Source organism: Mus caroli, chromosome 5 (assembly GCF_900094665.2).
Source record: "Mus caroli chromosome 5, CAROLI_EIJ_v1.1, whole genome shotgun sequence".
Classification (NCBI taxonomy): Eukaryota; Metazoa; Chordata; class Mammalia; order Rodentia; family Muridae; genus Mus; species Mus caroli.
The window spans coordinates 143,642,941-143,659,003 of record NC_034574.1 but is presented as its reverse complement, the minus strand read 5'-3'; the positions used below and the strand labels follow the sequence as shown (position 1 = coordinate 143,659,003).

Here is a 16,063-nt window from a genome sequence, read left to right as displayed (position 1 = left end):
CTGTTTATTTTTAATCTTATTTTATTATTATTTTTCCTTCTCTTTCAGATGACTTTTTTTTAATGAGAAAAAGCAAGAAAATCTGTGGGTTTGGGTGGGTGGGGAAGATCTGGGAGGAATTGGGGTAGGGGGAACCATAATCAGAATATAGCATATGAAAAACGTCTATTTTCAATAACAAATAAAATAAAGCCAGATTCAAAGTTAAAATAGATAAATTAAAAAAATAAAAGAATAACTTCATTTTGTGGCTTAGAAATAAACATCATCAGTATTAAATGTGCATATCTTGCCTTGCACCAACAGATCATCTGACAATAGACCTATCTTGCAGAAACATACGAACAGCTAAATATAATGGGAGAGCTTCGTGGTGACCTCCTTATTCTCTAGAGTAAAAGAGTAGGAAAGTGGGAACTCCTTTAATGTTTTTTCTTTCTTCTCTCCTCCTTCATCTCTTCTTTCCCCTTTGACATTCCTTCATTCCTCCCTCCTTTCTCTCTCTCTTTCTCTCTCTCTCTCTTTCCTTCTTTCCTTCCTTCCTTCAGACCAATAGCTTTCCAATAGCTCAGACTGATCTTCAATTTGTAATACTCCTGCCTCCATCTCCAAAGATCTGTCTTCGTTACTCTTCAATTGCCATGGAAAAACATCATGATCAAAGTAACTTACACATTAAAAAAACAAAAGTGTTACATTTGGAAGCTCCCAGTTCTGGAGGGTTAGTCTGTGATCATCATGACAGGCAGCAGGAAGACAGGTGGGCAGACATGGTGCCGGAGCAATAGCTGAGAGCTCCCATCTGATCCTAAGGCAGGAGAAATGAGGACTAACTAACTGGGAATGGCTTGGGCTTTTGAACTCTCAAAGCCTGCCCCCAGCGAGGCCACACCTCCTAATCCTTCCCAAACAGTTCCACCAACTGGAAAACAAGCAAATGAACCTCTGGGGGCCATTCTTATCCAAACCACTACAGGTCACTCCTGGTAAAATGATATGTCCATTTATCCTGTGCTAAAAGCCCTTTACACAGCATAGCTCCACATCTCACATGCATTCCTGGTTTGATCTTGAAGCTGAGATTCTAGGTTATGCGTAATTATTCAAAGTCTCCCATTTCTCACTTTCTGTAGTGTGTATTCTGTAGCTCTCTGCACTGCTTATTAAATAGAGGCTGATACAAGAGGGTAAAGAATCAGTAAGTATGAATTCAATCTGGCCCCAGAGTACCCTTTAGAGTACTCTCAATTTCTTTAAGAGAGTGAAGCTGTGTGGCTTACTTATGCTAGGGGTCCTTATGAAAGGAGCTGAGGTAGGGCATAAAAAGAAGTAAGAAATGTGTCAGCTACCACTGACTGCATGCCAAGCTCAAATCTGTTTGATTTCTTTAAAACTTGAGTCCCTGTTTGTCTTGTGTTGCTGTGATAAACACCATGACCAAAAGCAACCTGGGGAGGAGAGGGTTAATTTGGCTTCCAAGTTACATCATTCTTTATGTAGGGAAACTCATGGCAGTAACGGAAGCAGAGACCACCAGAGGATGATGCATACTGCTTTGCTCATCTCCTACCTCCTAGGCTACATTTTTGTATAGTCCAGACCTGCCTGCCTAGGGATGGTACCGCCCAGAGTGGACTGGGCCCTCTTGCATCGATTAGCAGTGCCACAAAGATGAGCTCATAGGCCAATCTGATGGAGGAAGTGTTTCAGTTGAGAGTCTCTTCTGCCGTTTTTTTGCTTGGTGTTTCAGACTAGGCTTGCGTCAAGTGGACAAAACCTAACCAGATAGCCTGTGACCAAAAAGAAGGCATTTTTAGAAATTGGGGTGGATATAAACAATTCTATTAGTAAAAATAATTTAGACTTAAGAATGAAATAAAAATTACATAAAGAGGGGGCTGGTGAGATGGCTCAGTGGGTAAGAGCACCGGACTGCTCTTCCGAAGGTCCAGAGTTCAAGTCCCAGCAACCACATGGTGGTTCACAACCATCTGTAACAAGATCTGGCGCCCTCTTCTGGAGTGTCTGAAGACATCTACAGTGTACTTACATATAATAAATAAATAAATCTAAAAAAAAAAATTACATAAAGAACCATAGTTTTTCTAGACTTCTGTCTGAAGGTCCTGTGGATCTTTGAGGGTGTGCTCTTCTCTTCAAGAGAAGATGCCCTTCACAACATGCAATGTAAGAACGTGGACTGTATGGCTCACCCTGATCCTCCCACTCAGAGCTGGCCCAGGCTACAACCTCTCTCAGATGCTGAGGTGATATCTACTGATGTTTAGATTGCATAATAAATAAATAAATATCCTGAATTGACATCGTATTTACATAGCCACATAGAAATCTGGGTTTAGAAAACAGATTTGCACTAACAAAAGGTCTCATTCAACTGAGCAGAAAGGGTATTCTTTTTCTAATTCTTCTTCTTTCTTCTTCTCTTCTTTCTTCTTCTTCTTCTTCTTCTTCTTCTTCTTCTTCTTCTTCTTCTTCTCCTTCTCCTTCTCCTTCTCCTTCTCCTCCTTCTTTTCTTCTTCTTCTTCTTCTTCTTCTTCTTCTTCTTCTTCTTCTTCTTCTTCTTCTTCTTCTTCTTCTTCTCCTTCTTCCTCCTCCTCCTCGTCCTCCTCCTTCTCCTCCATTCTGACACAGGGTTTCTTTGCATAGCCTTGGCTATTCTAGAACTTCCTCTGTAGACCAGCCTGGCCTCTAATTCACACAGATCTGTGTGCTTGCCTCTCCCTCTGCCTCTCTGCTTCTCTGCCTGCCTCTCTGCCTCTCTGCCTCTCTGCCCCTCTCTCTCTGCCTCTCTCTCTGCCTCCTCTCTGCCTCTGCCTGCAGGTTGCTGGGATAAAAGATGTGTGCCACCACCATCCAATGGGAAATCTTATCTAAAAGCAGACATACTTGTAATGGTTTTTCTATCCCCGTGACAGTGTAGGGTAAGATTGTAAATATCTAGGCTATCAGACTTAAGTGCATGCTATAATATCAGATCGGTGACTCCTATATGGCTTTTAGTTTCCCATAAAACTGCCAACTTTCCAGAAGCTTCTATAATTTGTGCCTTGAGCCCCCCATTCAAGAACAACATGGATATTGGTGACCAACAGCTCTCAGGTAGATAACTGGGTAGTCTTGTTTATTTCCCTGTTTCTCATATAAACCACTGACAAATACCACTGAGGGTGGGTAGGGAGGAGTTGATTTCCTTTTACACTTCAGGTCACACTCTATCAAGGATGGAAACCAGGGTAGGAACTCACAGGGCAGAGACCATGGAGGAATGCTTCTTACCACTTGCTCTCTATGGCTTGCTCAGCAGTCTTTCTTATATAGAGCAAGCCCATTTGTCTAGACCTGGCACTGATGTGTTTATAAAAAGATAAAGAGAGGGGGGAATATGTTATATGAATATTTTATATGGAGGTGTGGTGAGGTATGGGGGAAAGGAATATCTCAGCGGGCCCATGCCGAGGTATCCCTTCCATTGAGGGACCAGGCACAGTACGGTATAGTATAGAACAGAGTTTATTCAGGACACGGGGAGGGGAGTTAAGAGAGTAGTAGAGGCAGAGAAAAGGAAAGAGAGAGAGGGAGAGAGAGAGGGAGAGGGAGGAGAGAGAGAGAGAGAGAGAGAGAGAGAGAGAGAGAGAGAGAGAGAGAAGAAGAAGAAGAAGGAGGAGGAGGAGGAGGAGGAGGAGGAGGAGGAGAGAAGGGAAGGGAAGGGAAGGGAAGGGAGAGAGGAGTAGAGGCCGGTCATGAACATGTGGAGAGAGAGGGGGAAGGGAATGGGGGGGGAAGCAGAGAAAGATCAAGAGACAAACAAGAGAGGGCAAGAGAGCTAGGCAGGGCAAACAGCTCCTTTTATAGTGGGTCAGGCCTACCTGGCTTTTGCCAGGTAACTGTGGGGCAGAGCTTAGACAGAACGCTAATAGACACTGTTACATACTGGGCTCCCACATTATCAATCAAGAAAATGCCCCACCAACATGCCCAGGAGCCAATCTATTGAAAGAACCTGCTTGATTGAATTTCCTTTGATCAGGTGTATCAAGTTTGTGTCAAATCGACAAAACTAACCACACGTAGTCATGGGCCACAAACAAGGGTTTTAGAGTCAAAACTGCAATGTTCTAGACCGAGGACCTAGTCTGTCTGTATTAAGTTCTTTGTTTGGATTGTGGATTTGGAAAAGGCCATGCAGCGGCTGTGTCCGTCAGGTTCCCATCTCGGATGAGTATCTGAGCCGAGCGTTTAGGGAAACAGTGATTTGGCAAAGGCTGCTGGAGGTGTCAGTGGAGCTTGGCCTGTGTTGCCTCAGTCCATAGGAGGAGAAAGCTCATCTCCCTCTCAGCAGCTTGGCAACAAAGGAAGGGCGGGGCCAAGATGCCAAGATTCTTTGAAGGCCCCCCCCCCCCGTGACTTAACTTTCATTATATAGGTCTCACTTCTTCCATAAACTCGCAACAGTGCCAGCACCCAGAGATGAAGCCCCCAGGAACCATTAGAAGACATTTAAGATCCAAATCGTAAGAGTGGCTAAGGATTTTAACAAGAAGTCAGCAGCGACTCTTCATAACCGGTGAAGGAAGAAACAGAAAGGGAAACAGCCTCAGGGAGGAAGGCAACCTGGTCACAGGTAGTGGACGGCCATTTCGTAGAACCCAAATGCGAATCGCTCACTGAGAGAAGAATCACACTCTTGGTTAAATGGAGGGACTTGTTTTATGACTTTATTCAGTGTTAGGATAACTGACAACTTCAAGGTTTTTGTTCATTTGTTTTGTTTTCTGGATGCATCCATTCACTCTGTAGAAAAAGGTGACATGGTGTGCTTAGATAGATGCTTGCATTTGTCTCTTCCAAGGAACCCAGAAAGAAGGGAAAGGAAGTGACGAAATTCACGCACTGTTTCATGCTTTGGCAACAGAACAGAAGTGTCAGCTGTGTCTGATGAGACATGGTGTGTACCCTAGCAATGGCGCGAGACGCAGTCAGCCGTCAGCAAACCTACCCACATTGTTTGTCAAGCTAAAATAACACAGACAGATGCAAAATATAAATTTATTCATAGTATTTTCCTCCCACAATTTTAAACTTTCAGGATAAAAGTGTCCAAGTCTTCATAAACATTTTTCACTTAAAAAAAAAAAAGAAGCCAAATTTTCTGGCGTTTTTGTGTGGGGATGGGGGGATCTGTGCAACTAAACAAATGGCCCCAGATCAGACCCGCTGTCCTGAGTTACATTTTAACTCTCCTTTTAACTCTTTGTGTTAAATGAGAGAAAGAGAGAGAGAAAAAAATGACCAGCAATAGAAATATTGTTCTAAAGCATTTGAGAATTATAACTCTTTGGGGAAAGTTTGGGTTTCCAATTTCCTTTCCTCTGTGGGTGACGTTAGAAAAAAAAATCATCTAAGATCTCAGCTTTTCTGAGCTTAAATAGAGGTCAAGAGACGACTGGCTCTAGTCTCCCACAGCACGCCTCCTGCTTGTCTGGTCATGCTAGTCACGATAAACTGGTGCGAAGAACTGCGGTCAAAGTTGCTATTGCAGCAGCCTGCAGAAGCTCTCAAAGGTATCGATAAGATGTTGACGGTTTCATTCGCTACTGAAAAAGCAATGACAAAGATGTTCATTTTGTGCCTTGGTGGTCACACTGGAGTAAGATGTCATAGATGCCCATACTTAACAGACAGTGCAACTTGGTGTAAGAGAAGCCACAGGGCTAGGCAGGCAGTACTGACTGCCTGGAGATCCACCCTGTATCAGTCTACATGCATTCACTTGTATATGCCAGGTCTGAGCCGGCAAGGAGAGGCTTGCGATGCTATTCTCAGCTTGGTCCACAGGTCCTAGAGCTGCCACCGGAACGCAGGGGCCAACAGCCATTCCATTGTGTCCCTGGTGCTGAGTGGGTGGCTGCTGGCCAAGATGGAAACCTTCTCAGACGCCATCTTCCCCAAATTGTACCTTGTTTTAGGTAGTACCCTCAAAGTCCAGCGATCCAAAGCCTCTACGGGGAGACCGGCTTCATTATACTGTCCCCAAGGGCTATTTTGTTCAACACTCCAAGTTTAAGTGAAGACTCGTCTGTCCACACAATGGAAGCGGATAAACTTTTCTTCTTAACTTTGAAGATGGGTTTCCTCCGATGTTTGTGCAGCAACTGTTTCAACTTGTCCTTAAAAAAGGAGGTCGTCAGAGTGTAGAGGATGGGGTTTAAGGCGCTGTTCACCGGAAGAAAAAAAACCACGATCCAGGAAGTGATTGTGCCTGGCGAAATAAGTTTGAAAGGACATAGAAAATGGATCCTCTCTCTCTCTCTCTTTGCTCCCCCAGGTCCAGTCCTTCCCCACCCCCACCCGTCCCCAGCCCATCCCTACTGCTGTAGCAGAACACCAACTGCAACCTCCCCCAATCTCCTGTGGATCCCAATCTCCTGTGGATCCCACACACTGTCCTCACCAACTTCCCTGTGCAATTACAGCAGGCACCAACTGCTAAACCACAGGTCAAGCTTGTTGACATTCCTTCTATGCTCCGCCCAACAGTTACCTAGCAACAGCCTAGTAGGCCAGGCTTGCTATATAAAAGGGACTGTTTCCCCCCCACNCCCCCCCCCCCCCCACACACACTCTGAGACTCCCTTTCCTCTCTGACCCTTTTCTCCCCTCAGCCCAAATTCCCGCGTTTCTCTCTCTCCCTCCCTCTCCCTCTCTCCCCAACCCCCATGGAGGGGTGCCTCAGCATGGGCTCCTTGAGGTACCCCTTCCCACGGCACCATACCATGCCTTATAAAACATATAAAGGATAAAACATATCCTTGGCCTTATAACACACATCAGTGCCTACCAGAAAACCTGGCAGGCTGTCTGCAGACCTCCCCTTCCTCTTCTTTCTGTTCCCCCAGACCCAACTCCCCAATCTCGCTCTCAGCTCTGCAGCAGAAATCCTTCCCTGCCCCCTCTCCCATCTTCTGTGGATCCCACAGATCTTCCCTTCCTAATCTTCCTTCCCCCAATTCGTTTCTTTGTCCCAGACCCCAAGTCCAGCAGGCACCTCCCTGATAATCCAAGGGCTACTCCTCACGCAGCAACAAATAGGGTGAAGGCAGACCCACACCTCTCCTCCTGCTCCTCGGTCAGTCCCATCCCAGCTCTGTAGCAGGAAACCTGCTGAGGTCTCCCTTTCCTCTCTGATCTCATTCTCAGTGGATCACAAAGATCTTCTCTTCCAACCTTCTTTCCCCCACCCCATCTCTCTTAGCCTTCAACACCAGTAGGCATTCCCCATGGACACAAGAGCTGAACAGGACAAAAACCAGGCAACACACATCATCATATGCTCCAAAAATCCAGAGAGGAAACAGAAACCAAGGAACAAAACGCCCACCCCACAAAGACAAATCCAGCAATCAGCGCCTAGATATTTAATCATCCCAAAACCAGCCGCTGAAACTCCAGTATAAAAACACAATCAACAACAGCCAGGGTACTAACTCTCCACGAGAGCTCAGCTATCCTACCATAGCAGGCCAGGAATATTCTAACTTTGCTGAAGCATAAGACAATGACCTTAAATCAGCCTTTATTGATAGCATTTCCTTAAAGAGGAAATGGATAAATCCCTTAAAGAAATCCAGGAAAGCTGGGCGTGGTGGGGCACGCCTTTAATCCCAGCACTCGGGAGGCAGAGGCAGGCNTCTGAGTTCGAGGCCAGCCTGGTCTACAAAGTGAGTTCCAGGACAGCCAGGGCTATACAGAGAAACCCTGTCTCGGAAAAAAAAAAAAAAAAAAAGAAGAAGAAAAGAAAAACAAAAACAAACAAAAAAAGAAATTCAGGGAAACACCACAAACTAGTGTAAGGAAATAATATGTTCAAGACCTGAGGTTGGGAATAGAATCAATAAAGAAAACGCAAAGTCTAACGGGAAGTACAAATGCAAGCATCACCAACAGGATACAAGAGATGGAAGAGAGAATCTCAGATATAGAAGATATGATAAAAGAAATTGATACATTGGCCAAAGAAATCTAAAAAAATCTCCTGACTCAAAATATTCAGGAAGCCTGGGATACCATGAAAAGACTAAGCCTAAGAATAATTGGAATGCAGGAAGGAGAGAAAATCAAGCTCAGGGGCCCAGAAAATGCTTTTAATAAAATCATAGAAGAAACTTTACCTAACCTGAAGGAGATGCCAATAAAGGTACAAGAAGCATACAGAACACTAAATAGATAGGACCACGAAAAAGAGCCCCCTTGGCACATCATAGTCAAAACACTAAACATACAGAACAAAGAAAGAATATTAAAAACTGTAAGGGAAATATACCAAGTAATATATAAAGGCAGACCTGTTAGAATTATAGCCAACTTCTCAATGGAGACTGTAAGAGCCAGAGAGAGGCCTGAGCAGTAGTCCTACAGACCCTTAAGAGATCATAGACACCAACCCAAATGACTACATCCAGCAAAACTTTCAATCACTATAGACAAAGAAAGTAAGATATTTCACGATAAAGTCAAATTTAAACAATATCTCTCTACAAATCTAGTTCCACAGAAGGTACTAGAAGGAAAACTTCGACCTAAAGAGGTTAACTACACCTACTGAAACACAGGAAATAATCTCACACCAGCAAAATCAAAAGAAGAAACACACACACACACACACACACACCACCACCACCACTACCACCAGCACCAGCACCAATGACAATACCAAAGTAACAGGAATCAACAATCACTGGCCAGTGATAGCTCTTAATGGTCTCAATTCCTCCATAAAAAGACACAGTCTAACAGATAGATATCACCTCAGGGTAACAGGTTAAGAGAAAGATATTCAAAGCAAATGGACCTAAGAAGCAAGCTGGGTAGCCATTTTACTACCTAACAAAATAGACTTCAAACCAAAACTACTCAGAAGAGATAGAGAAGGACACTTCATACTCATCAAAGGAAAATCCACTAAGATGACGTTATACAAGTTTGTAAAAGAAACACGACTACAGCTTAAATCACATACTAACCCTCACACATTGATAGCGGGAGGCTTCAATACCCCACTCTCACCAATGGACAGGTGATCCAGACAGAAACCAAACAGAGAAATGCTGGAGCTGGCAAGCCGTATAAACCAAATGGATCCCAGGCGTTTACAAACCTTTTCAGTCAAACACAAGAGAGTACACCTTCTTCTCAGCACTTCGTGAAACTTTCTCCAAAATTGACCACATACTTGGACACAAAGCAAGTCTCAACAGATATAAGGAAATTAAAATAACTCCCTGCATCCTCTCAGACTGCTACAGACTAAAGCTGAACAACAGAAACAAACAAACAAACAAACAAACAAACAGGTTACAAGCTCATGGAACTGAACAACTCTCTACTGAATGAAAAATGGGTTAGTTCAGAAATAAAGAAATTAAAGACTTTTTAGGTGGAGAGAGAATATTCAACTTAACAAAGTCAGAACTAAAAAGGGGGGGGTGCAGATAACAAAAGGCAATAAGGAATTCCAGAAAATCATAAGGATTTACTATAAAAACATGTGCTCCATCAATTTGGAAAATCTAAAAGAAACGGATATATATATATGATAGGAACCACTTATCAAAGTTAAATCAAGATGAGATAAATGACTTAAATAGATCTTTAAACCCCCAGTGAAATAGAAGCAGCCATTAAAAGTCTTCCCCCAAAATCAACCAAACAAACAAACCACCAATCTATAAAACCAAACCAAACCAAACTAACCAACCAACCAACCAACCAACCAACTAACCAGCCAACCAACCAACCAACAACTAGGTCCAGATGGTTTTAGCACAGAATTCTACCTGACTTTCAAAGAAGAGTTAATACCAATACTCCTTCAATTATTCCACAAAACTGAAACAGAAGAGACATTGCTTGATTCATTTTATGAGGCTACGCTCATCCTGACCCTCAAACTACACGGACTCAACAGGTAAAGAGTATTACAAACCATTTTCTCTTATGAGCATAGAGGTAAAAATACTCAACAAAATACCTGCAGACAGAATACAATAGCACATCAAAAAGATCACCCACCATAGTCAAGTAAGCTTCATCCCAGAGAAGGAACATACAAAAATCAGTAAATGTAACCCAGCATTTAAACAGACTGAATGACAAAAAACACACGATCGTCTCATTATGTGCAGAGAAAGGCCATGGACAAACTCCCATGCCCCATCAGGATGAAAGTGCTGGAAAGACTAGGGACCCAAGGAAGAGACCTAAATATAACAAAGACAATGTATAGCAAGCTTAAAGCCGACATCACATTAAATGATGAGAAACTCAAAGCAATCCTACTAAAATTAGAAACAAGAGAAGGCATCCACTCTCTCTATATTTATTAAATTATTACCTGAAGTTCTAGCTATAGCTATAAAATAACTGAAGAACAAGGGGATATCAATTGGAAAGGAAGGAGTTAAAGTTTTTATTTTCAGATGATACAAAAGTGACCCTAAAAATTCCACCAGGGAACTCCTACAGCTGATAAACACTTTTGTCAAAGTGGCCTGATACAACATTAACTTTAAAAATTATAATAAAAATTAAAAAAAAATCAGCCATCCTCCTATATATGAATGACAAATGGACTGAGAAAGAAATGAGGGGAAAACACCTTTCACAATAGTCTCAAATGATATGAACCATCTTGGGCTAATTCTAACTAAACAAGTTGAGGACTGCTATAATAAAAAATTCAAGTCCTTAAAGAGGATATCAGAAGAGGCAAGATCTCTCATACTCCTAGATCTGTGGGGTTAAAGTAGTAAAAATGACCATCCTACTGAATAAAATCTACAGATTCAGTGTGATCCCCACCAAAATTCCAACACAATTCTTTATAGATCGTGAAAGGACAATTCTCAACTCCATATGGGAAAGCAAAAACAAAAAACAAAAACCAACCAAACAAACAAACAAAAAAATGGGGTAGCTGAAACAATCCTGAACAGTAAAAGAACCGCTGGAGGTCCCACCATTTCCAATTTCAAGTTGTACATCAGAGCTATAATAATAAACTACATGGTATTGGCACAAAATTAGACACGTTGATCAATGGAATTAAAGTCCAGACTTAAATCCACACATCTATGGACATCTGATTTTTGATAAAGCCAGAAACACACAGTATGGGGTGAGGGTGCAGGAAAACCCAGCATCTTCAACAAATGATGCTGGTCAAATTGGATGTCTGCATGTAGAAGAGTGCAAATAGATCTATTTTAGTCACCTTATACAAAACTCAAGTCCAAGTGGATCAAAGATTACAACGTAAAACCAGATCCACTGAATCTAACAGAAGAAAAAGTGGGGGATATCCTTGAATGCATGGGCACAGGAGATGACTTTTTGAACAGAACAGCTATAGCGTAGGCACTAGATTAATAATTAATAAGATAGACTTCAAGAAACTGAAAAGCTTATGTGTGTCAAAGGTCACTGTCAAAACAGCAACCTACAGAAAGGGAAAAGAGTTTTACCAACTTCGTACCTGATAGAAGACTAATATACAAAATATAGAAAGAACTCAAGGAACAAGATATCAAAGAAACAAATAATCCAATTTGAAAAGTGGGGGAACAGATATAAACAGAAAATTCCCAAAAGAGAAATCTCCAATAGCTGAGAAAAATCTAAAGAAATGTGCAGTATCTTTAACCACCAGGGAGATACAAATCAAAGCTACTCTGAGATTTCATCTTACATGTGTCAGAATGGCTAAGATCAATAAAACAAGTGACAGATAATGCTGGTGAGGATGTGAAGCAAGGGAAACACTCCTCTATTGCAAACCTGAACAGACAGTATAGAAATCAATATGGCAGTTCTCCGGAAAGTTGGGGATTAACCTACCTCAAGATCCAGCTATACCACTCTTGGACACATACCCAAAGGACACTCCATCCTGCCACCAGGACATTACTCAAACATGTTTCTTTTGTCTTTATTCAAAATAGCCAGAAGCTGGAAACAACCTAGATGCCCCTCAACAGAAGAATGGGTAAAGAAAACATGGTGTAGCCGGGGGGTGGGGGGGTGGTGGTGGTGGTGGTGGTGATGGTGGCACATGCCTTTAATCCCAGCACTTGGGAGGCAGAGGCAGGCAGATTTCTGAGTTCAAGGCCAGCCTGGTCTACAGAGTGAGTTCCAGGACAGCCAGGGCTATACAGAGAAACCCTGTCTCAAAAAACCAAAAAAAAAAAAAAAAAAAAAGAAAGAAAAGAAAGAAAGAAAGAAGAAAACGTGGTGCATTTACACAATGGAGTACATTTGGAGTACACAATAACAACAATGGAATACTCCTCAGCTGTTAAAAAAAATGAAATCATGAAATTTGCAGGCAAATGTATGGAACTAGAGGAAAAAAAGTTATCCTGACCCAGAAAGACAAGTGGGGTAAGTACTCACTCATAAGTGGATATTAGCCATGAAGCAACTGATAACCAAGCTACCATCTGTAGGCCCAGAGAGGTTAAGGAAAAAGGAGGGGTCTAAGTAGGGGGTACACATGGACCTCCCTCAGAGGGGGAAATAGAATAGATTATTTTCAGCAGACCTGGGACCAGTAGGTATGGGAGGAGGAAGTGGGGGCTAGGTAGGGGTGAGGTGGGATGAGGTGGAAAGAGAGAGTGTGGGGAGAGATGACTGGAATTGGGAGGCTTATGAGGGATGGGTGGAATCTTGATACAATGGACACTTTCTGGAATCTATGAAATGATCTTAGTAATGGGAGATACAAAGTCTCGCTTCTTGTAGCCTGGCAAGCTTCCCAGTGGCCAGACAGGATTGCACTCAATAGAGTTGTTGGTCAAGGGGTCCTATGGATCCCCAAACAACCCACACTCTTGCTAAGACAAAGGGATTCTCTCATCCAACTGAGATCAGGGCACCATTGCTGGAGACAACACCCACACAATTCACTGAACATGGAGAGGCTGAGCTGGTGCTTACATGGAGCCTTCACCCCTATGTGCTGGTCTCTTGGGTGCAAGAAGATACTCTGCAGGTTACGGATAGAGAAACGTGGACATCAACCCATCCAGAAGAACTTGGACCTACAGTCTATCCTACCTGCAAAGTATTCTATGGCAATGGTGGCACAGAACTTGTAGGAGTAACCAACCAACGTCTGATTTGACTTAAGGCTCACTCCACAAGAATGAACACATACTGCTTGGATAACCAAGAGCCAGAGGCTAGACATCTTAAAGACATGAGGTAAAACCAAACACTACTGGTCTAAAAAAAAAAAAAAAAACTAGGAAGAAAGGAGGGAGGGAGGGAGGGAGGGAGGGAAGGAAGTAGGGAGGGAGGAGGAAAGAAGGGAGCAAGGAAGAGAGTAGAAAGTGAAATTGGCTGTTTGTTTTTACAGTGCTGGGGACAGAGCCCAGGCTTCATTCATGCCAGGCAAGTACTGATCCCTGGAATATATCCACAGGCTGAGGATACTGACACACAATACCCATAACACAGTGCAGCTGATGTTGTATATATGGATGCTGCCTAGTATACTAAGGAGTTATAGATTCTTACTGCCTTTTTTTTTTTTGAGTTTTATTGACTAAATTTTGATTGTTGTTAAGGCAAAACAGGAGGAAATGCTCTGAGAGCATTTTGCAAACTATTTCTGTATAAAGGTACTCTTTTGTTCTTTTTGCCTTCATTTTTAAAATAAGCTTTATTATTAACAAAAAGGTCACCAAAAAACACAGATGGAAATGAATTAGACCCTAACCCTGTATACATCTCAATGAGCTTCTAAAGTTAGAATAACCTTTCTGGATCCATGGAACTTTGCATTGGATTTTTCACTTTCAGTACTGAATACATTCTCTATCTATCTATCTATCTATCTATCTATCTATCTATCTATCTATCTATCTATCTATCTATCTATGTCACAATGCCAGTGTCCCTGAATATGACTAGGTTTGAAGAGAAAGCATTTCAAGAAGTAAGTAAATTCAGAAGAGGTTATTAGCAGTGTGGTCCTGTTCTCAGTTACCTGATGTCTGTGAAGAGGAATTGGGCATGTGAGGAGACCCTGGATGAGAACACAGGGAAACATACAGGTGTAGACATAGCAAAGTGGAGGCTGTGTTTAAAGTGGCCATCTTTAAGACAAATAAGAAAGGCCTTGGGAAAACCAAATCTGAAATCACCTTGATCTTGGCTAGCTAGTCCCTCAATTGATTAAAAAAAAAAAAAAAAAAAAAAAAAGAATGTATAGAATATTTTGGTATTGTGGCCTTAGGAAAGAATTCGGCCGCCATAGAGTTAAGAGACTTGTAGAACAGTGGAGCCACTTGAGAGCCATCTAAAAGGCACTCCAGTGAAGCTTTGTTACCTCGAAAGATCCAGTAGGTGGATCAGGATAGGAGCAGGAAACATTCAACTCACTCATTTGGGGCCTTCTTTTCCTTCCCCCACAACTGGGAGAAGCATCTGAGGCAAAAAGACAGGTATGGGGGGGCAAAGATGACAAACCCCCGTCTTTACCGCAACTCCTGGACAGCCCCAGTTTCCCCGAGTCACTGAGCAAGGCTCTTCATAGAACTCAAACACTGGTTAGCAGCCTGGTGTGTTCCTGACCCCTCACCCTCCCTGGGACAGCTCATAGCATGGCAGCTGAGGCTTTGTTGTTAAAGACCATGTTGTAAAGAACTCAGTGGAAAATGTATGCTCCCAACCTTTCTGGAATTTACAATTTTAAGAGAGCAACGGACACATGGATTCAAGATGCAGACTGGTATGATGCTGCTCAAGTGGGGCTAACAAGCACGGTGGAAACAAGACCTTATGGATGTTGAGCGACTGGGTTGGGTCATGAGGCCATGAATGGTGCCATTAGGGAGAGAGAACTTGCATTGAGCATTGAGGGAGAGATGTGTTCAGCGGACTACACTCTAGTCTCCTGAGAGCATGCATGATCACCAGGTGGAAGAAAACCTGGCCAATGTTAATGTCATATCAGAGAAACACAAAAGAGAAAGTTCACAGTTACTCTGGGCTTACATCACAGAATTCATAAGGGTGAGGTGGGAGGGAAGAGATAGTCCCACATTTGGACTTCATTATGTGAGCAGAGCAAGCCAATGGATGATTTGGTCCTATTGAATTTGAAATGGTCTGATGAAAGACTTAAGCTGTCCAGGTAGGGGGTCACAGTTTGAAGATTGCTCAAGGGGAACATCTTTACTACACACAGTTGGATCTCCTCCAGTGAGCTAACAGCAAACAGTTATGTCATCTGTTTTCACTGCCCCAACCAAAAATGCCTTCCAAGTACTCAGCTCTGGCTGTCCATGGTGTTCAATTCCACATTTCCCATGGCTTGATGGACATCTATGCTTGATGCGAAATTCAAGCAAGAGGGGCTACTGGGCCTGGTGTATCACTTTACACTGGGGCATCTGATCAGGCCTCCCATAACTGTACAAGCTGGGGGAAAAGAGCTCTTCATTGCTTTCCATGTGCCAGACTCAGGGCTGTCACAATGATTAAGACACAGCTCCCACCACGATCAGCTCTTCAGGTGGACCTGCTTATGGGCTGTGAGCGGAAGATGACCCCAAGCTCAGTTTAAGAGCTAGGATAAATCCCCCAGTGGCTCCTGGCAGCTAGCTGTGATCTCAGAAAAGGCATCAGGCAAGATACAAACCAATGATATTTCTCTGTGAAGTCAGGGTGTTTCCATGAGCTGTGTAGCCCTTCAAAGCCTGAGATGTTGCTTCATGGTGAGGACTTTAGAATAGGGTTGATGATTCTATCTGGATCTGAGTATCTGAATCATGGGGGGAATTGAGCAGAATACCTCTGTGCATGCCTTGGCCCCCAGGTACCAATCTAGAATTCCTGGTGGAACCAGAGATTCTATGTATGTATGTATGTATTATTTATGTATGTATGCATCTATCTATCTATCTATCTATCTATCTATCTATCTATCTATCTATCTATCTATCTATCTATCTACCTACCTACCTACCTACCTACCTACCTA

The 16,063-nt window shown here is 42.8% G+C and overlaps 1 protein-coding gene across 3 annotated transcripts in view; it reads right to left on the bottom strand.

Moving 5' to 3' along the window:
• Positions 1-5,054: 5,054 nt before the first annotated feature.
• Positions 5,055-16,063, bottom strand: part of Rxfp2 (relaxin family peptide receptor 2) — a 64,147-nt gene continuing 53,138 nt past the window's right edge. For all 3 annotated transcript variants that reach the window (XM_021162803.1, XM_021162802.1, XM_021162804.1), the window contains one exon: positions 5,055-6,280. In XM_021162803.1, the coding sequence (XP_021018462.1) occupies positions 6,021-6,280 (260 nt within the window). In that variant the 3' untranslated portion in view covers positions 5,055-6,020. The remainder of the gene's footprint in view (positions 6,281-16,063) is intronic.